This window comes from Mandrillus leucophaeus, unplaced genomic scaffold (genome assembly GCF_000951045.1).
Source record: "Mandrillus leucophaeus isolate KB7577 unplaced genomic scaffold, Mleu.le_1.0 Scaffold12, whole genome shotgun sequence".
Classification (NCBI taxonomy): Eukaryota; Metazoa; Chordata; class Mammalia; order Primates; family Cercopithecidae; genus Mandrillus; species Mandrillus leucophaeus.
In genome coordinates, this window is record NW_012100320.1 from 575,067 (window position 1) to 596,070 (window position 21,004).

The following is a 21,004-nucleotide window of genomic DNA, read 5'->3' on the forward strand; positions in this document are numbered from 1 at the left end:
TCACCCTCCTATTTCCAAAAAAAGAAAGAGTAAATTTTCTCAAACTGTGTGGGATGCTAGAATTATTCTTTTGAATCTGTTATTAATGTCCGTATGTATATGCATGCAGACAAGTACAAGTAAGTGTACCACTTGATAAATTATCACCAACTGAACAGGCCTTTCAACCAGCACCCAGATCAAGAAGCAAAGATGAGGCCAGGCACTGTGGCTCACACCTGTAATCCTAGCACTTTGGGACGCTGAGGCGAATGGATCACTTGAGGTCAGGAGTTCCACACCAGCCTGGCCAACATGGTGAAACCCCATCTCTACTAAAAGTAGAAAAATTAGCCAGGCGCAGTGGCAGTCACCTGTAATCCCAGCTACTTGGGAGGCTGAGGCAGGAGAATCACTCGAACCTGAGAGGCAAGGTTGCAGTGAGTGAGCCGAGATTGCACTACCACCCTTAAGCCTGGGTGACAGAGCAAGATTCCATCTTAAAAAAAAAAAAAAAAAAAAAGTAGCAAAGATGACCAGCACCCCAGAAGCCCCCCTCATCCCCCATCCTTTCACCATATCCTCCCCCAGCCAGTACATCTCCTGTTTGAACTCCCTCACTAGGAAGAGAGCCCTTCCCCTTTAACTGCATATGCTCCCTAATCATACACCCTGTTTAATTTAACAAACCATCTGTAATAAGACAGCACTGTTGGAATATTCTTGCATTCTTGACTATAATCACATTATGAATGTGAAGATAATAAGTAATTAGCTAAATAAAACCCTTGGCCGTCTTGGAAGTTTCTCTTTGCCTGCTCCCATCTGTCTCTATTTCTCTTTTTCCTTTTCTTTTTCTTTCTCCAGGATTTTGTTTTTAAGTTTGCATGTTAGTCTGCTCCTCTTGTTGAGGACACTCTGCCCACATCCCCGCTGGCCCATAGGCAGCATTGTTCTGTGGGAAAGTAGCAAAGGCTAGAGTCTCATTTCTGATGAGCAGGACATCGCCACTTCGGCGGAGTTCACTCAGTTCCATGCTGGTGTGTGCAGACCTAAAACGCCCGGTGCTCTGATGCATTAATCCTGCATCTATCAGTGAAGCTCCTATGAATAGTCCTGCAAAGGGATCTGATCTTTCCTGCTACTGGCTGGGAATCTCCACCTTTGAATCTCCCATCCCCCACACTCTCAGAATCATCTAGATATCTTGCTGTCTCTTTAGAGCATGATTCAATTCTTTGGAGGTGGAGAGATTAAACCATCTCTCAAGCCTGAGAAGAAAGGCCCTGAGGGCACCGTTTTTAATATTTGCATATGCACCACCAAACACAGTGGACTGAGCATTTTCACAGTGCACTGTTTGGGAAGTAGTCCTGCTTTCAAGGAGCTAATCTCATTTTTATGTCACTCTCCCTCCTTAAGGGGTTCTTAGTTCTGAGAATACAGCGACCCGGATGTTCCCTCAGACCCCTCCATTATCTCCCTGCATTTGGAAGAAGTTGTCGTTTTGGAAAGCCATGACTGTTCCGCATGTCTGCTAATTACATCAAGGAACCTAAAGTAAAGATACCAGTAGCGTCAGTTGTCAGGGTTGACAGGAGCAAGAAGCCAGTTGCAAAAGTGTGTCTCAGGCCTGCTTCTTCTCTCTCTCTCTGGAGGAGTCATCACTGAGAAGGTCAGGGCAGGGCGCAGTGGCTTGATGGCACACACCCAGGCATTTTGGTGTCTGCTTTGTATGGCCTCACTCATTTTTCAGAGGGGCCTTTTTGAATCAGTGCAGCTCTGTGGGGAGCTGTTATGGGATGAACTTGACGCTTCTCTCCTTATCAGGCCCTGCAGGAGCAGCTGACCTCGGTGGTCCAGGAAATCGGGCACCTTATTGATCCCATCGCCACAGCGGCTCGGGGAGAAGCAGCTCAGCTGGGACATAAGGTAATGCACACCAAGGGGATCCTGTGAGGGTGTGTGTGTGATCACAGGAGAGAGGATTTTACTGACTTTACTGTTATCATTCCCAAAAGCCTGTGGTGCAAGTATTGTGCCTGAGTCCAATGCTGGTTTAAGCTGCAGAAAATAACACTGAACCTCTCTCTGGCATCCTCTCCAGAAATGATCAGTTCAGGCTCTATTTTTACCTAGAGTTCAGAAGAAAACTTAAGTGCAGTTTTTCTGGTTGTGGCCAGAGACGTAATTTGGCATTTACAGTCGTCCGTTGCAACTGGCCTTTGCTGAAAGAAGCCAGAGACTGAAGCAGACACTCCCACCCTGGAGTCTGCCACCTCTGGCTGGCTGGCCGGCCAGCCCCATTCTGGTGTGTTTAAGGGTACATTATTCTTTTGTGGTTTCTAACATAGTGTCTACTCTTTGACATAATGAGGCAAAGCAGACCTCTCTGGATGACCAAACGCTCCCTAGGTGTCCACTCCAGAGGAGCCATTCGGCTGGCGGTTCATACCCACATTGTCTTAAGAGCCAAATAACGTTTTGCCTGGTTGGGGTTCATTTTGCAGATTCTTCAAGGGCAGTTGGCTTGTTGTGCAACCTATGCCTCAATAGGGAGAGGCCAGAAATTGGATTTTTAACCACCTTGGGTTTCCTAGTGCGGCCGTCAGTATAGAGGTACATAGGAAGAAATATAGTAGCCAAAATCTTCTTGGCAAGTATCGACTTTAGAAAATCAATATTCATTGCTTTTTCAAATTACAGAATAGCTTAAGGGCCTACTCACCTTCCCACTGGTTCCAAGGAGGGATTTTTAAGATTTGAAATCTCAAAGGCCAGTGTCTGTTTGCCTTTTTAAGTGTGGCATATTTCATTTCTTTTTCTTCTCTTCTCCTCTCTTTTCTTCTCCTCTCTTCTCTTCTCCTCTCTTTTCCTCTCCTCCCCTCCCCTCTCCTCTTCTTTGTGAGACGGAGCTTTGCTCTTGTTGTCCAGGCTGGAGTGCAATGGCGCGATCTCAGGTCACCACAACCTCTGCCTCCCAGGTTCAATTGATTCTCCTGCCTCGGCCTCCCGAGTAGCTGGGATTACAGGCATGTGCCACCACGCCCAGCTAATTTTTATATTATCAGTAGAGATGGGGTTTCTCCATGTTGGTCAGGCTGGTCTCAAACTGCCAACCTCAGGTGACCCACCCGCCTCGGCCTCCCAGAGTGCTGGAATTACAGGCGTGAGCCACCGCGCCCAGCCAGCATATTTCATTTCTTAGCTGTTTCTTTATATGGCAATTAGAAAAGGGCTTGTCCATCTGTGTGGAGAGGTTTGCAGGGGTAGGAGAATGGTCTGGACACTGGGGCCACTGCCTGTGTGCCCATAAGGGAAACTGAGTTTCGAAGAGAAGCTGGACGTTTTTTCAGCAGTTACTTTTTATTCCAGAACTTTTGTAATAAAACATTTCTGGATGTCTTTAGAGGACAATACCCATGTCTCTGCGGATACTTCATTAGTATACAAGATTAATTCCTATGTTACTGGTTAGCGTCAAAAGAAACATAATGCAATTATGTTACTTGACTTAGAAATTTACTCTTGGCCCTTGGGCTGATCCATCTCTTACCTTCTAACAGAGAGTTTTGGACAGAGGCAGTCTGTGGGCCCTCTATCCCGAAGAGCCGTGGACTGGGAGTTCACACCCACATTTTCCCGAAGGCTTCATTGCAGTGCTCATGGGGGGCCCCAGATCAGCAGCTTCAGCAGCACCTGGGAGTGATAAGAAATGCAAATTCTCAGACCCCGGCTGTGTTCATGAAGTTCTGTGGCTTAAAACAACAGAAATTTATTCTCTCATCCAAAGTCTAAAATCAGGTGCTGGCAGGGCCGTGCTCCCTCTGGAGGCTGTAGAGTAGATTCCCTAGAGAATCTGTTCTTTGCTGCTTCTGTCTTCCTGTGGCTCCTGGCACTCCTTGACTATCACACTGATCCCTGCGTCCATAATCACGTTGTCACCTGCTCCTCTGTGTCTCTTCTGTCTCTTAGATGGACACTTGTTACTGGATTTAGAGCCCACCCAGCTAATCCAGGACATTTGCATTTCAAGATCCTTAAATGTACCTGCAAGCAGCCTTTTTCCACATGAGATCACATTCCCAGGTTGCAGGGATTTGAATATGGACATATCTTTTGAGGGATCACCATTCAATCCACTGTGTCCCTTGACCTAGGAATGAACACCATGTACCAAATACTCAAAATTCTGTTATTTTAATGCACGTGCTAACCCAAGGGAGGATGTTTCCTATTCTGTCGTGTCCAAGAACTAAAGGTGTTAAAGTCCTTGCTAAGCTCCCTGAATACAGAGAAAAGCACATGACTTCAGAAAGCTTTGCCTGTAATATGTGAGCACCTAGCCTTTAGTGAGTGCTTCCTATGTGGCAGTTAGCGTGGTGAAGGACTTTCTTGTACACTAATCCTCCTACCAGTCCTGATGAACTCTCAGTGCTATTATTAATCCCCGTGTTACAGATGAGGAAAGTGAAGGGGAGCGATTAGAACAATTTGCTAAATATTTCTCAGTAAGGAATTGGCAGGGAAGATTCAAATCCAGTGATTCTGAAGCCAGAGCTGACGTCCTCCATGGCCCAGCCATGCTATCTCCATGGGGAAGCTGGGCTCCCGTTTAGTTATTGCGTTTAATGATTCTCAGCACACAGCAACCGCTGACATTTGACAGTTGCATTGATGAAATATACTTTTAAAATAATAAAATTAACCTAGAAAACATGTAAGATTCTAATGCATTAAACATTTTGACTCCTCCTTTAGGACATAAAGGACCACCCTAAAAGCCTTCAGCCCCTCAGTGCCCCATTCCCTTTGGTGGTGACACCAGTGCCCTTCCTGGGGATGAGGATGAAATCACATGCAAGTGTGTGGAGCTGCTCCCTGTGGTTGTGCAGGCCATGCCCTCCACAAAGGCATTTGGCTGAAGTGGGAAGTAGGGACCAAATTCAGCCTATGCTCTGCCCTGGCGTCACTCATGTCTGCCCAAAGGACTCCTTAAAAATTCACCCAAAGGCTCCCTAAGGGCTGGCAACAGCCTTATTCACCAGATTTAAAACCTCTCGTAAGATAACCATAGAGGGGATAACAATTAAAAATATGCTTATTGTTGGCCAATAATCATGTCTTACTCTTAGCGCTAATTAAGGTTTATTTTTTGGACACATTCCCTCACCTTGCCCTAGTCACCACCCGCCATCATCCTCCTCCCGCTCCTGCTGGCCCAGTGACTGCTTATGTGAGTGGTCTTCCTGTCCACATCCCACAACACTCATCCTTCTAACACGTGATGGGAAGAAGCGTTAAGGGAGGTGCTGGCTAAAGGTTTGAACTTAAGTGCTCTTGAAGGGCATAATTTAGCCATTCGTCATTACCACACAGAATGAGGCATTGAACAGAAAAGTGTGATTCATGCCATTGTATTTTCTCCGAGTTGAGGATAGATTCTGAGAGGGGATAGATTCTGGTATCAGAAGTGAATATAGCAAAATGTTAAGATCTCATATTTTGATGCCAGGTAGAGGGGCATCCAAACACCAAATGATAAACTTCTAAAAGTGTAGTGCTACAACAGCAGCAGGACTGCAGTCACAATGAAAGTGACGGAGACCACAGACTGTGGCAGCTGAGAGCTGGGGCTGTGGGGTGGGATGCCGCTGTCTCCAGCTCTCAGCTGCATGAGATGGAGCAGGCATCTCAACCCCTTGAAGCCTCGGTATCTTCCTGTGTATCTGCCTCTTAAAGTTATGGAGGCTCAGTGAGGAAATGGATGTTAAACTTTCAGCAGAGAGCCTGGCACAGGGGATGCGCCCACTAGATGTTTGCAACACGTGGCCCACAGCGCCCAGCTGGTAGGCGAGCTTTGGTGAGCATGGATGGATATGCATGGTATCGCCCTCCTGGAAAGGGGCCTGTGCGGAGGCAGTGGTTCCTGTGGGGATAAGCTTTTTTTGTTCTCCCAAGTTGGGCTAATCATAAACAGAGCATCTAGGCTGATGTGAAATCATTTGTGCTTTTTTTCCAAATCAAGGCTTGGTCAAAATGCTCCGGGCAAAAGGCAGTTGGGATTGGCTTCCTACAAAGCTTTTGAAGGTTTCTTTCATCTCCTGTTTTTTTCTGCTCCCCTGTTACCTTATCCTCTTCCACTCCCCCTTCCTCCTGAGTTTGTAAGACGTCTTTAGTTCTTTTAAAAGTTGTTAATTTATAGAAATTGACAGTTTGTAAAATTGAATTCAATTCTCATATCTCACTCTGGATCTTGGAATGGGTTTCTTAGCACCTCTGCCATATTTAGAGAGATGAAGAACTCCCTGGAGGAAGTAAAAACCAAGAAAGAGTACATTAATTAGCAAGCGCTTTCAGCAGTAAATTGCCACAGATCTGCCTCTGCCTGTGAGTCAGCCCAGTCCTGTTCCCCTCCCGCACCCACCGTGGAGCCCCTGAAGGAGACACGTGTATTTACATGATACATCTGTGGCTTTTTTATTTTTTTTGAAAGGTGACACAACTGGCAAGCTATTTTGAGCCCTTGATCTTAGCCGCAGTCGGTGTGGCCTCCAAGATTCTTGACCATCAGCAGCAGATGACGGTGCTGGACCAGACCAAGACGCTCGCAGAGTCTGCCTTGCAGATGTTGTACGCCGCCAAAGAAGGTGGCGGAAACCCCAAGGTATGGTCCAGGATTTCGGGGACTCGCTTAGGACCACTAAGAAGCCATCGTGCATTCCTGCTATAATGTGTCCCTCCAGGAAAAAACACTTCCAGTTCTTGTTGGTGGCATTTGAACTCCCACTCTGAGGTCGGAAATAATCTATTGGCCTTCCCAGGGTTCTTAGGGAGGAAACGAAGAAATATACATAAAAGTTATTTTTTTCTTGACAGAATGTGTAGACAAGTATCCTTGGGGAGGAAAAATGTATGGTGTGATGATGACAGGAATGAAAACTGTAATGCTTGCTGGGTCCCTGCTCAGCACTGACACCCAGCTTGCACAAAGGAATGCTCTATTGTGCTCCAGTAAATGTCATTTCGATTCCTAGTACTTAAGAGACTGCAGTTTAATATACAAATCTCCCATACCAGTGGCCAAGTATGATGACAGCCTGTCATAGGAGACCTTGCGCCACATTTTACTCTGAACTTGGGAAGTGCAGAAAAGAGAACAGCATATGCAAAGTCATAGGTAGATTTATTAAAGGGTTGTGATTTCTTCAGGAATAGTGAGTGGTCTGGTCTATCTGGAACATGCGAAGTTGGGGGACCACCAGGCAGGAGGATGGACTAGGCTGCAGGGTGACAGGTCTCTTCCACATTACGGACTTCGGTCTTCATTGTAAGTAGTGGGGAGCCATTGGCGGTCTTTAAGCAGGGGAATGGCACAACCAGTCCTTGTTTTAGAAACATTGAACTAGTAGCAGTGTGAATAATGTCATGGACTCTCCTTTTCTTTTCTTGAGATAATGTCTCACTATATTGCCCAGGCTGGTCACGAATTCGTGGCCTCATGCCTTCTTCCTGCCTCAGCCTCCCAAGTAGCTGGGGCCACAGGCACGTGCCACCATACCTGGCTAGCCTGCTTGCTCATTTATTTACTTATTTACTTAATAAGTTAATTATAGATGGGGGTCTCACTATGTTGCCCAGGCTCATCTCGAACTCCCGGCCTCAAGCAATCCTCCCCCTTTAGCCTCCCAAGTACCTGGAATTATAGGCGCAAACCACAGCACCCAGCTTGGACTTAAGTTTTCTATGTTCAATTTTTTCGTTCATGTACTTGGCAGTTATTAAGAGCCTCATTCTGGGGATGCTGAAATATTAAGAGCCAGCCACTGCCCTCAAGTCGTTCAGAGTCTTTTGGAAAAATAAGTTGAGTTGCTGAAGTGGTGGAATAGAGCGAGAAAAAAAAAATGCCATTTTGACTGTGATGGAGTAACGACAGGGTGCCCTGCAGTCGTGCCAGCCCCCTTTGCACCCTCCCCAAACTGGAGGAGGCAGCGCTTACCTTCTGACTCTCTTCTGGGTTGCCTTTTCTCCAGGCTGTTTACTGCCACGTGTCCCCACTCCTACCTGAGGGTTTCAGTACTAAAAGAATAATTCAAAGTAGGAGTTTTCTGGATTTTTTTTTTTTTTTTGAGACAGAGTTTCGCTCTTGTTGCCCAGCCTGGAGTGCAATGGTGTGATCTCGGCTCACTGCAACCTCCGCCTCCCGGGTTCAAGTGATTCTCCTGCCTCAGCCTCCCGAGTAGCTGGGATTACAGGCGTGTGCCACCATACCCAGCTAACTTTTTGTATTTTTAGTAGAGATGGGGTTTCACCATGTTGGCCAGGCTGGTCTTGAACTCCTGACCTCAGGTGATTCACCCACCCCAGCCTCCCAAAGTGCTGGAATTACAAGCATGAGCCACCACACCTGACCTTTCTGGATTTTTAAGACATGAACACATCTGCTTGGACTCTATGTTCAGAGCTCCTTGTGGAATTTTATTTTCTCTCAAGGAACCTCACAACCTCAGCTTCTCCTTACTGGTAAAGCAGAGGCTGTTACCAGAAAGCTTACAGTGCTGACTGTTTGTGCTCCCAGCCATCAGAGATGGGGTTTCGCCATGTTGCCCAGGTTCATCACAAACTTCTGGCCTCAAGCAATCCTCCGCCTTCAGCCTCCCAAGTACCTAGGATTACAGGTGCAAGCCACAACATCCAGCTTGGACTTAGTTTCCTGTGTTCCCACCCATAGAGCACACATAGTCAGCCCTGTAAGCTTTCTGGTAACAGCCTCTGCTTGAAAGTGGTGTCTAGAATAATTTTCCACCAGTGTGAAGTAGTTTTCAGTAAAGCATTAGATGATGAAGTAAAACAAGATGAGTGAAGGCAAGGCAGGTGATCACTTCTGTTCCTCACTGGTCTCATTCAGCCTGCTCTCTTTCTGCAAACCCTGACAGGCTTAGCCCAAAGTGCGCCTGGGACACTACAAGTCTGCTTTTTTGAACCCTTTCCTTAGATGCCTGATGCAGGGACTTAATCACCTTGAGTGTTATTCTTTGGACAGATATTTACTAGGTTTTATTTGCTGTGTGCTAGGTGTTATATATCCCTGTTTGCAGAAGAAATAAAGGTTTGTCAGATAGTTACGGGTAGCTTTGATTTGGTGAAAAATAGCACAAGCTTTGGGGTCAAACATAATTGGATTCAAATCCCACCTCTGCCTCTCACGAGTAGATTACTTCATTTCTTTGTTTCTGCAGCTAAACAATGAAGGCAATTATGAATGCCTCCCTAAGGTACTGGTAGAGACTAAATGAGATAATGTGCCTGACATAGTCGTTATGTTTTTAAAAAAAGTGGCAGCGCAGAACCTGGTGTTAATAAATTACATGCTTACCAAGGCATTTGCAGTGTAACCTCTCCCTCGCTCCATTGAGCTCTTCTGCAGTATTCTCAACCCCACAGTGCTCCCTTCTCCACTCATCCCCACCCTGCCCGGTTCCCTTCTGCAGTATCCTTGATGGGCCCCCACAGATTCCGCCTGCAACACTGCAGTAGAAGCGCAGCCCTCTCCACTGTTGGGCAGTTCTAATTATTCCTTGTTTTTCTCCCTCTACCAAAGTTGAAATCTGCTCCCCTGTGGCCTTCTCCCATTTTTCCATACTCCTGTGATGTCTGTGCCTGCTATCCTGGGCTTTGTATTTGAAGCGCTGTAATAAAGAAACAAGGCTCCTTTGGAAGCGGACTTCAGACGTGTGTCTGAAAAAGAATGGAATCTGGTTTTCCTCTTGTGTGGTGCCATGAGGAACAGTAACAAGGAACCCCTCTGGAATCTAAAATAACGACCTCATTGTTGGGCCGACTGATGCCACTTATGAGATTGCTGTCGGTGGTTTAAACAGGCCTTAATTGAGATCCAGCTGTGTCTTTGGGTATCTGAAACTATTGAGCTCTACTAGCAGGTGTGTGTGATTTGAGATGAGGCTGTCTGATAAAGATGAGACTTGCCTTTGGCGTTCAGAAGAAAAGGCCCTGGGTGAGGCCTGGAGTAATTGGAGGAGGCTTCATAGAAGAGGTAGATGCTGAGCTGACCCTCTAAGAATCTGTGAAAAACTTAACCATGAGAAGTGAAGGAAAGCAGGCCTTCTAGAGAATTCATCAGCATGAGTGGATGGGGAGGTAATTCATTTCTGGGATTGCCAAGAGCAAGGATATGCTTTCATAGATTTTGGTGACCTGGTACAGGACAGTGTCATTTAAATTGTCCAAGGAGTTCAAAAAGTTTTGTGATTTACTGCTGCCCCCCAAATTTGCTTTTGAACCTTCCTGAGCCTGCATGAGAGTACAGATCCTTGGCAGGCAGTGCTCCCATCTCCTCAAGAAGGTGTACTTAATTTTCATATGAATGTGTAGAACTGCTGGCATTTTTGTATCTTCAACAGTCATCTCTTTCTAAATGAGACTTAGAGAAATATGCACCCTCCCTTTCACCTTCTGTATGAATAAAAATGTATGAGATGTTCTTTCTGGAGAGTAGGTCCAAGAGGTATCACCTTTCACACTTCTATCATCAAAATAAAGCAATCTGCACATTTTGTGTTTTACCATCTCTGTGCCATGAAATCAGCTATCAGCCCCAATTACCAGTTTACTTCACTCATCCCGAAGACAGTCCTGTGTATCCTGACACAGCTGCCTCAAGGATAACCACCCATGATCAACATATTTCCCATCTCATCAGATGTCATATTTGAATAACTTTTCTTGCTTCCTATGGCTTTTCGATTCAGACAGGGCCAATTCCTGTGGCTCACATAGCCTCTGAAATTCTCTTGTGTTTAGAAAATCACCCAATGAGTTCTCGTTTACTGCTTTCCACTGGCTTCTTTACCTTCTCATTTACCGAAGTAAAGATGCAATATCTTGGCCTTTTGAAAGGGTCTACTTCCCCCAACAAGGTGGCTCCGGGCGGCCATGGCCACGGCATGAGTAGACCCAATGCCTGGATGTAATGCAATTCCGACCCTAAAAACCTGACATCAGGTCAGATTTTGCAGAGCGAGGGCACGATTTCCTCCTAGACTGCCCTTATAAATGACAAGGCGCCTGCAGCCATATCATCCATCACTGCATAGTGTTGCTGTAGTTTTCCCCATTTCACCTAGGAGGACTCCAAGCCCAGGGCCACTTACCGAGTTAGCCAGCAGTGGAGCCAGAACTAGAACCCAGGTTTGTCTGGCTTGGCTGTTCCCCCCGGCATCTTGCTACTACTTGAGGTGTCTTTCAGGGAGCCCAGGACTGCCGTTATTTCATTGTTTTCATCCATTGATTTACTTAACCCCTACTCTGCTTGACACAGGTGTGAAACACCTGCTTCCTAATATGGTCTAAGGAATGCGTGGGTACTCAGGGCTTTACCTGCAGGGCTGCATGCATTTCTCCAACCTCATGGCATATAATTTGTGACATAGTTTCAAAGCCTATTAGGCACTCCACAGATACATTTCCCTTAGAGGTACCTACATTTCTGTAATCCAGTCTTATCTTTAGATAGGGAATTATAGTGTGTTGGGCGACTTTGAAGAGAAGTACATTTATTTTAAGCACATTTTTTCATTATATATTTTTTTAATGTGTCAACTTGTATATGTTGTATATTTAGGGACCTGTGGCATTCTGTTTCTACAGTCCTGAACATAGTAACATATAAAATTAGTCATGTCATAAGATTTTGTTTGATATTGCAGTTTTATTTTTCCCTGATTGTAAAAAGAGATCTTTTTCTATTTGTCTTTCTGATTTTTATTTACTTTGCAAACAAATGGCCAAACATAAAGAAAGGGAAGGAATAGAATACATTGCTGTGCTCCATTGTGGGGGTATGGTTTTACACTCTACTTTTGAAGGTTATTCTTAGAAGACTGAGCACTGCACTCTTCTGCTTAAGGAAATATTTCACACTTCCTTCTCAGGCGCAGCACACCCATGACGCCATCACAGAGGCCGCCCAGCTGATGAAGGAAGCGGTGGACGACATCATGGTGACGCTGAACGAAGCTGCCAGTGAAGTGGGGCTGGTTGGGGGCATGGTGGACGCCATTGCAGAGGCTATGAGCAAGGTAGGCGTGGGCTCCAGGGCTCTCTACTCCCTCATCTCCCTCACACATGGGCCTTGCGTGCTTTTCTGTAAGCTGCTGTCAAGGCTCATAGCAACAAGCCTCTACTTTTCTGGAAGGTTGTAGTTAATGTACAGATATCCAGTCACACATCCAACATATTATTCTTTATTATTAATGCATTATTTTTGTAAGCCAGTTGTGCCCTTCCTTCTAATTTTACATGAAAGAAAAAGATGGAGATGGAAAAGATACCATAGATTTCCTCACTTGTAAGATGGAAATTGATTATCTACTTCATAGGGTTTGTTGTGGGGGAACAATTGCCAAAATGAAATAAAAGTGATTCCTGGCCAGGTGCGGTGGCTCATGCCTGTAATCCCAGCACTTTGGGAAGCCAAGGTGGGCGGATCACCTGAGGTTGGGAGTTCAAGACCAGCCTGACCAACATGGAGAAACTCTGTTTCTACTAAAAATACAAAATTAGCCGGGCATGGTGGCACATGCCTGTAATCCCAGCTATTCAGGAGGCCGAGGCAGGAGAATCACTTGAACCCAGGAGGCAGAGGTTGCGGTGAGCCGAGATCGTGCCCATTGCACTCCAGCCTGGGCAATGAGAGCAAAACTCTGTCTCAAAAAAAAAACAAAAAAACAAAAAAACAAAAAAAAAAACAGTGATTCCCAAGTGCTAGCTTTTGGAATGGCTATTTTGAAATCATGTGGAGCTTTAAGAATGTAGATTCCTAGGCTCCACCCCCAACCCACTCAATTGGGTTACATTGTAACATACTCTTTTTAAATGCTCCTTGTGGTTCTGATATCTAGCCAGGCACAGAAACCACTGAAATAGTATATATGTAAAAGCCCTTGGTAAACCCTTGCAGGCTACAGACATACAAGAGAACATGAGTATCATTTTCTCATTTAGTGACCCATCAATTGAGTTGGATCATTAGGGTGACATGACTGGAGACAGTTTCAACTCCATATCTCCTGTTCTTTCCCCCAAAGAATCCTTCACTAGTCATGTAAGTTTGACATTCATTAGAAAGAATGCTTGTTCATCAGCATCTAATTGCCATCCTGTGATAGCATGCCAAGAATTTTAGACATCATCTATGTTTTGAAATGTCCATTGTCAGATTGTGAATACATTAATAAGGTTTTTCAGGATAATAAGCAGTCTTTAATTGCTAATTTAGAGAAGATTGGTTGTTCATATCTCCATGAAGAAATGATACGCTGTAACTATAATTAGAATAATTATCCTTAGGCATTATGCAGTCATTGTCAGCCTAGGAACAAATATAACAAGCCCAGGATGGAATGCTGTGTCTCCCTTTAGAGACTTCAGGCTCCACTTTGTCAAATCGTCCATCAGTTTCTGCTGTGGGCTTCTCATGCTGCAAATGTGGACATTGTGGCAGAAAATGAGTGAAATTTCCCTCTTCTCAAGGCCTTTGGATAAGTCTCAGTAGATTTGTTTGGTTTTCAGGACGTCAGAACACCAGAGCTTTGAAAATAAACCATGTATCTACCCAAGGACATTAAATAATGGAGCCCAAGGTTTCTTGGTGCAAGTTAGAAATTCAAATGATAATCTTTTTCTTCTTGGGAGAAGATATTTTTCAGTACCTCTCAAATGACAGGGAAAGATTCCATACATCCTAGGAAGATGGACATCAGATCCAAAGTCTTTCTTGGATAGCCCTATGCCTTATGCACTGTGATGGACTGTGGACAGAGAGAGCAGGCCCTGCACCACTTGCTGTTAGTGGTATAGCCTATGCTGTCTCAGCCAGAGACACATTGGATTCTTCTGGATGGGCTGGAAATAAGTCAGGTGTTACTTGATAGCAGTAATTAGGAACTGCCAGCCAACACAAGCCACAGAGGCCAGGAGCTGTTCTTCCCCGCTCAGTTCTGCAAAGTATATAATTGTGGTTTCAATGTTGCCCCTAACTCTTATCTACCCTGGCCTGACATCCAGGGCACCACATAACACCTCTTCCCCATTCCCATTCTCCCTTTGCTTAGCCTGTTGCTGGGGACTTACAATTAAGTGATGTTTGAGGTCCTTTGGCTCCCTGTGCTGCAAGGCATTAGAAAGCTGGCATAGTCTCTCAGAATTTCGTTAACTTGGTTAAAACTCTGAGATACTATTAGACTCATTGTCTGAAATTCTCAAAGCCAGTGAATTATAGAAAAACATGAGTGTAGCCAGAGTTAATTCTAACTTGGATGTGACTCTTTGATACTTTGGGGGCTTCCACTGTGGAACTTCTGTTTGAGATTTTGTCTCGTCATCTGAGCACCGGGAGGTTTGGAGACTCACAAGTGAGTATGAAGTAATCAGCTTTCCGGGTGACCTTGGACAGGCATTCAAGCTCTCAGAACCTTGATTTCCTCATTCAGTGAGGTTAGTAGGATCCTATGGGATTTTGTGATGTGGTCTCTTTTCTTTGTTTTTGTTTTGTTTTTGTTTTTGGCCAAGTAAGAAAATTAAAGAAACAAAAACAGACAAAGACTGTGCTATCTACATCACTGCTGTTTTACAAAAGAAAGGTCATGTTAGCACCCACAAAAGGAGGAAGGCTATAATCTCAGAATAAAGGAAAGTCCTTTCAAATAAATGAAATTGAAATCCTAGTCACTACTTTGTTCTTTCTTTTCCCATTGTCCTCAGACTAGTTAAAGGTTCTTTGGCTGGTGGCCACTGGCCAAGAGCTCTGAGCTGCCCTTCAGTTCCAGCATCCTGGCATGTTGGTAGTGATGTCACATCTCACATGCAAGCTCCTAGCACGTGGCCTGAGGCTTAGAAGATGTTCAGTCAATTTACAACAAGTGAATGAGCATGCAGTTCAGTCTCCTTTGACTAGCAGGGTCCCCATGCCGTGATGGGGATACAGCATCTATCTGCCTGATAGGGAAAGCTAAAAAAGTCTAGTGTGGAGTTTGTGTTAATAGTTTGGTGAAAATTATATGCTGGGCTATGCAGCCACATCATGCATAGGCCACAGTGATGCGTTCCTTTCACTCACAGTGCAGTCCATGCCTGCTCATGACATATAGCTCTCACTGAAGATACCAGCTAACATTTTCCTAATTGACCACTTGGCCTCAATCTCTTCTCTGACTGAAATTTATGGCACAGAGCTGCCAGGGAAATCTCAAATACGTCATTGCCTACCCAAGATCCCACTGTTGTCTTCATGATTTCAAGGTTCTCCATAAAACAGATGCAGCCTCATTCCCACTGCTGTCAACAGCTCTCTCTTATTCAGGTCAGGCTGACCTCACTAGACTCGCTCTGCCTGTATTCATTTCTGTTCACTTTGTCTCTTCGCCTGGAATACCATCCAGCAACCAGCGGTGATGGTGAGGATGGTGGTGGTGAAGATGGGTTGCCTGTTTCATCATCACTGACATTATCATCAGCATCGTCATTATCACATTCTCTCCTCTTCCTATATGTAGTTCTTGACCAGGTGTAGTGTTGGTTTTTACTGTAACCATGTGATGCCTGGAAGTTAACACTGAAGGACTGGAGATCAGAGTTTAAGTAACCAGCCTGTGGTTCATTCACAAGCCTTGGAAGCAGATCTTGAATACAAATCTCCTACACCAGTATGTCCCCAAGCCTTCAAGGGACATAGTCCCATTGCCTCAGTTCTTCCACCCCACAGTGATCTTGCCCTTCTCTCAGTTCCTATTGCATTGCATTTATGGTCAGGTGAACAACAATGTATTTCTGGTGCTTCTAATTCCTTCTGTTCCCCAATTGTGCTCTTAAAGAAGGGTTCCATGGATAGCCATGGACTCTACCATTCCTCAGGAAGCGCTTCCTGATGGATAGTCCGCCTCCTTTCCCACCTCATCTTCTGCCCCTTTGCGCTTCCCTAGAAGTGTCAGGCTGGCCCCCGCCTCCATGTGCTTGAATTCTGTTCCCTTTTCTTGGGATGCCTTTCCCACCTTTTACATGTGGCAGACTCCTCGCCTGGTAAGACTTGGCCGAAACGTCACTCCTCTGGAAGGCCTCCCACTCCTCTCAGGCAAGGCTGGGAGCCTCTCCTTGCCATGTACCCCGAATGCCTTATGTGCCCTTCTGTTGAAATCCTTATTGCACAAGTTGGGCAATTGAGTTGACACTGGGCAAAAAAATCTCGGAGGCCCGCTCTGTTTTTCAAAGTTCCTAATTCTCATAAATACAGTCTACACTTCAGCAGGCTTCTTATGACCTTTGGATTCTTTTCCTCTCCTCTGTAGCTGGATGAAGGCACTCCTCCAGAACCAAAGGGAACATTTGTCGACTATCAGACAACTGTGGTTAAATACTCCAAAGCCATTGCGGTGACAGCTCAGGAAATGGTAAGAGGGGAGAGAACTGCCCTCCCCACTGTTAGTTGCCTTTTTATCCACTGCCGCCGCTGAGCCTGCAAATCCCAGATCTGTGTCGGAGAGAGAGCCCAGACCACTCTCTAGTCCCTCAGGGACTCCAGCTTCTGTCCTTTATCTGTGGTCTTTCTGGCTGCCTGTGTCCAGTAGCCCCAGTCTGCTGTAGTTCTTATCTCATGAAAAAGCTGCAAAAGGGAATTAAAGGTGGCTGAGACTTGGGCATGAGGACAGAGGAGCAAAGGAAGGAGAGAAAATGAGAAGATGGGGAAAACAAGGAATTTGTAGTTAAGGAGAAAGGGGAAGAATCCTATTCACCTCACAAAGGACTTGAGGTGTTTTTAGTAGATTACAATAACAGTGCAAGAGAAGATATTTCGGGATGAAATAGAACAGAGATGAGATTATCTGATGAAATCAAGTTATAATACTTGGACAATAAGGTATTGCCATGTTTCAGGCAAAATGAAACAATATGGTTATGTAAAAAGAAAATAAAATTCCTGACAGTAGAAGGCATACGACTTTTGGAGGTAATGTTTGGTTTGGGCTTTTTTTTTTTTTTTTTTGCTAAAATGTAATGCAGCCAGAACTGTATTATATAGATCCTTAGATACAAATGGCATTGAGAGAAAGTGAATGCTCTCTGATATGTTAAGCAGTTATAAGAAAGATGACAAATGTGGTCCCCAAAGAATTGATAGGAGTCCATAGAAAAAGTTTCTCTCAACTTTTGAAAGCTCAGATGCCATAAGATAAAATTTCTTGTCCTTCTCGGGGGAAAGATGCCTCTTTGATACTTGCCACAGAAGCCTGGGTTGAGAAATCAATGGGCCTTCCTCACCGGAGTGACCAGAATGAGCCACCACGTGGTTGCTGTGCCCAGATCCCCTCTGAGTGGTTTTGTCATGTAATCGTGTGTCCACTAGAGGTTGAGCTTGGACCACAAAGTCATCCCTGGCTGCTGCCATTCATTCATGGAAACTCTGTGGTTGTGCCAGGCTTGTTTAAAAGAATTCAGGCTGGGGAATGGTACACCCATCTCAGTGTTCTGTGAAAAGCTGGAGCTGAGCCCAGTCTTGTCCTTCTCAGGGGAGCGTGGGGGATGGATCCTAGGTCCGAGCCAGCAGCCCTTCAGCGCAGATTCCTGATGAGCGGGAAGCGCAGCGCAGCAGCGGTAAAAACATGTTTGAGCAGCCTCATGGTGTTTCTGGAATGTCTCCAGAGCCAGGTCCTGGGCTTCCCTGGCCTGACTCTGGGTGTCCATGAGCTTAAGGAGCTGAGCTTCAGGCTGCGTGGTCACTCCTGAGATAACTGGCCTGGCTCCTTGTGTGAAAGAGGCCCTCCTCACCCCGTAAGGAGTGACCCAGTGCACCTGTTGGCAGGTCGCAGTGGAGCAGTGCGTGGTACCACTCACTCTCGTGCAGCTCAGTGTGCGTTCCTTGGAGGCCACATCTCAGCTGAAGGCTGGGACGTGTCCTTGTACACATGCCTTAGATGGGGTGGACATTCCTGTCCTGCCTTGATGGATGGAGAGTCATTCAAAAGGTATTTTAAAAGGCTGTTTAAAATCAAGGTCTTAAAAGGCCACAAATAAAGAGACAGTATTGTTATCCAGAGCAAGAGGAGGTGGAACAGGAGGGGAGCCCCATGATGAGGGTCAAGTTGACACCCTTCTGGGTGGTAGATTAAAACTGCTTTTGTGAGAATTTAAAGGTATTTTTGTCCAGAGGAAGAAGAAACACTAGAAACTAGCATGCCAGCTACCTTAGATAATTGAGATGCATCAGTCTATGAAACAGAGAAAAATCCCGAGTATCTTCATAATGAAGGCAGAACTTGACCATGTGGGCTACACACTACTCTTAACTAAATTTGTGGGTAAAACCTTGTAATTCTTTGGCACAAGTTTACTGCAAAGCTGTATCCTCTATGAGTTTTTTTTCCTCTAAAACATTGGCTTATCCAGCACTTCTCATTCATGGTTTTCTTAACAGCCCTGTCCTCATGCCCTCTCTCGCCTGGGTGGGACCTGCTTCGGGGCATCCAGAGACCAGATCAGCCCCCTACAGAAGCCTGGGCCCAGGAGTGAGAAGCGAACAGGGCTTGTGCCTTCTGGGGGCTTCTAGGGGGAATTCCTCTGGTGACCCCCCCAGAGCAGGGCTGGCAAGGAGCTGGCACACTCACCTGCCAGAGGGGGGACCCTGGGGGCTGGCTCCAAGCTGCACAGCCCCGACGCTGAACATGTCCCCACCGGCCCGGTCAGAATCTGGCCTGAGCAGGGCCCTGCGAGGGCTCTGGCCTTTTGTGTGCAGTGCAGCATGGGCTTGGCTTGAACTGCCCTCTCCAGCTTCTAGCCCCAAATGCAAGGCCTGGCCCTCACCCCCTCAGGAGCTTAAAAGTGAATGAAACCCTTTGGCTTCCAGTGATATTAACACATGGTTCTCATGCTTTTCTCTGTGTGTATGTGTGTGTGTGTGTGTGTGTGTGTGTGTGTGTGTGTGTGTGTCTTGCTTGTTTTCTTTTTCCAGATGACTAAGTCGGTTACTAACCCGGAGGAGTTGGGAGGACTGGCTTCACAAATGACCAGTGACTATGGGCACCTGGCTTTCCAGGGCCAGATGGCAGCAGCCACGGCGGAACCAGAGGAGGTCTGCCACCTTAAGACCCCTATTTTAAGATGCACACACACACACTGATGCCCACTCCTGGGTATTTCTTCATAGCTTAGCTCCACTCTAGAAGACCCCAGCCCAGTAACCAGAGCCCAGTTTATTTCCCCACCACTGCACAGCACAGGTCCAGACCCAGGCAGCTCCAGGCTATACTCAAGGCTCACTGCCCCTTATGGGGCAGACTGGCCAAGAACTGGCGCATGGGCTTTCAGACAGAAGGATTTTGTATACAGTGTTCTACCAGGTCCCCTGTCCCTAGGCCCATCCCCTGCTGTCTCTATTAGCATGCCCAAGCGTGAGGCTGCCATCTTGTCACTTCCTACTCCAGTTAGCACATCCCCCGCAATTATTTTTGTTTTCCAAAGGTTCATTCAAGTATGAAAATTAGCTGTCCCTCTCCCTAGAAAGAGCTACTTTCATGAAACAAAGTCTTGCCTGAATATTCTGGGTGGCTAAGAATTGACCCAGATCCCTCCCCCCATACCTCCTGTGGACTCCTTTTATTACTTCCCTGCCTTTCCTAGACCAGCTTTCCTTAGTGACCAGTGTAGACTTGGCTTTAGAATGCCTGTACCCGTAAGAGTCTAACAGTAGCCAAAGTTGGGCCCCAAAGGCCACTTTCTAAGAGCTGCCATCTCTCATACTTCTAATGGGGTGGTCCATTGGGAAGGACACGGGTCAGGTGCAGCTCCAGGGAGCCTCATAGCATCTGTATCAGTGTGAACAAACAGAAGGAGTCCAGGGCTTGGGGAACCACACGGCTTCTTAGAGAAAGGAAGCCCAATTGGAAATGAAGATTAATGGAGTGGATTACAGGGACACTTGAAAGATAAAGGTAATTACATTCTGTGAAATTCAGCAAGCTGTTTATTGAGTGCAAACCCTGTTCAAAACATGCCTAAATGAACCAAGTTGTCAAGGCAGAAGGTTGTAATTGGTCTCTTCTCCTTATGGTGACAGTCACTGTCCCCAAGTTACTCAGTGCTGCTGTTTCTCCTGGGAGTCAGGTCTAAGTATGTTTTTACAAAGACTCCCAGAGACATTACAGAAATGAAGTCCCAAAACAAATCACTTTCTAATGTGTGTGGTAACAATGCATGTAAATAGGAGTACCATATATATATATGTACTTGCATACATATATATCTAGCATGGGATTACTTAAGTCTCTAACAGTGCCTGCATTTTGAGATATTAGAATAATTGGCTAGGCTGTAGCATGAATAATTCTATTTGCAATGACTGTGAACTCACTACCAAGAAAAGAGAGTTATCAGATACCGACATTAAGATTCTGTTGACTCCTAACACACGCCTGTCTTTTTTTTATTATTTTTAAATAGACTCCCTGTTTTAGTAAGATCATCTAGATTTATAATTCATTTGACTAACCTGTAATTTTGAACTCCATAAACATATGTAAGGGAACTTATGTTACAGTAAGGAAAAGTTTGCTTGGACAAAAGGAAAATGTGGACTGGGCGCGATGGCTCACGCCTGTAATCCGAACACTTCGGGAGGCCGAGGCAGACGGATCACTTGAGGTTAGGAGTTCAAGATCCAGCCTCGCCAACATGGTGAACCCCCTTGTCTACAAAAATTAACTGGGTGTGGTGGCATGCACCTGTAATCCCAGCTACTTGGAAGGTTGAGCCAGGAGAACTGCTTGAACCCAGGAGGTGGAGGTTGCAGTGAGCCAAGACTGCGCACTGCCCTTTAGCGTAGGCAACAGAGGGAGACTCCATCTCAAAAAAAACCAAAAAAACAAAAAGAATTTGGCAGGGGAGGTTTGGATATCTATCTGTCCACAGAAACCTTTGAAAATGGAATCTACCACCATCTGCCTTAGTTTAACTGCTGGCC

At 45.7% G+C, this 21,004-nt stretch overlaps 1 protein-coding gene across 1 annotated transcript in view; it reads left to right on the plus strand.

The window, feature by feature from the left end:
• The window catches only part of TLN2 (talin 2), a 294,008-nt gene that overhangs the window by 213,551 nt on the left and 59,453 nt on the right, over nucleotides 1-21,004 (plus strand). Inside the window, exons 40-45 of the mRNA XM_011967667.1 lie at nucleotides 1,810-1,911; nucleotides 6,476-6,646; nucleotides 9,918-9,920; nucleotides 11,931-12,077; nucleotides 16,341-16,442; nucleotides 18,998-19,117. Coding sequence (XP_011823057.1) covers nucleotides 1,810-1,911; nucleotides 6,476-6,646; nucleotides 9,918-9,920; nucleotides 11,931-12,077; nucleotides 16,341-16,442; nucleotides 18,998-19,117 — 645 coding nt within the window. The remainder of the gene's footprint in view (nucleotides 1-1,809; nucleotides 1,912-6,475; nucleotides 6,647-9,917; nucleotides 9,921-11,930; nucleotides 12,078-16,340; nucleotides 16,443-18,997; nucleotides 19,118-21,004) is intronic.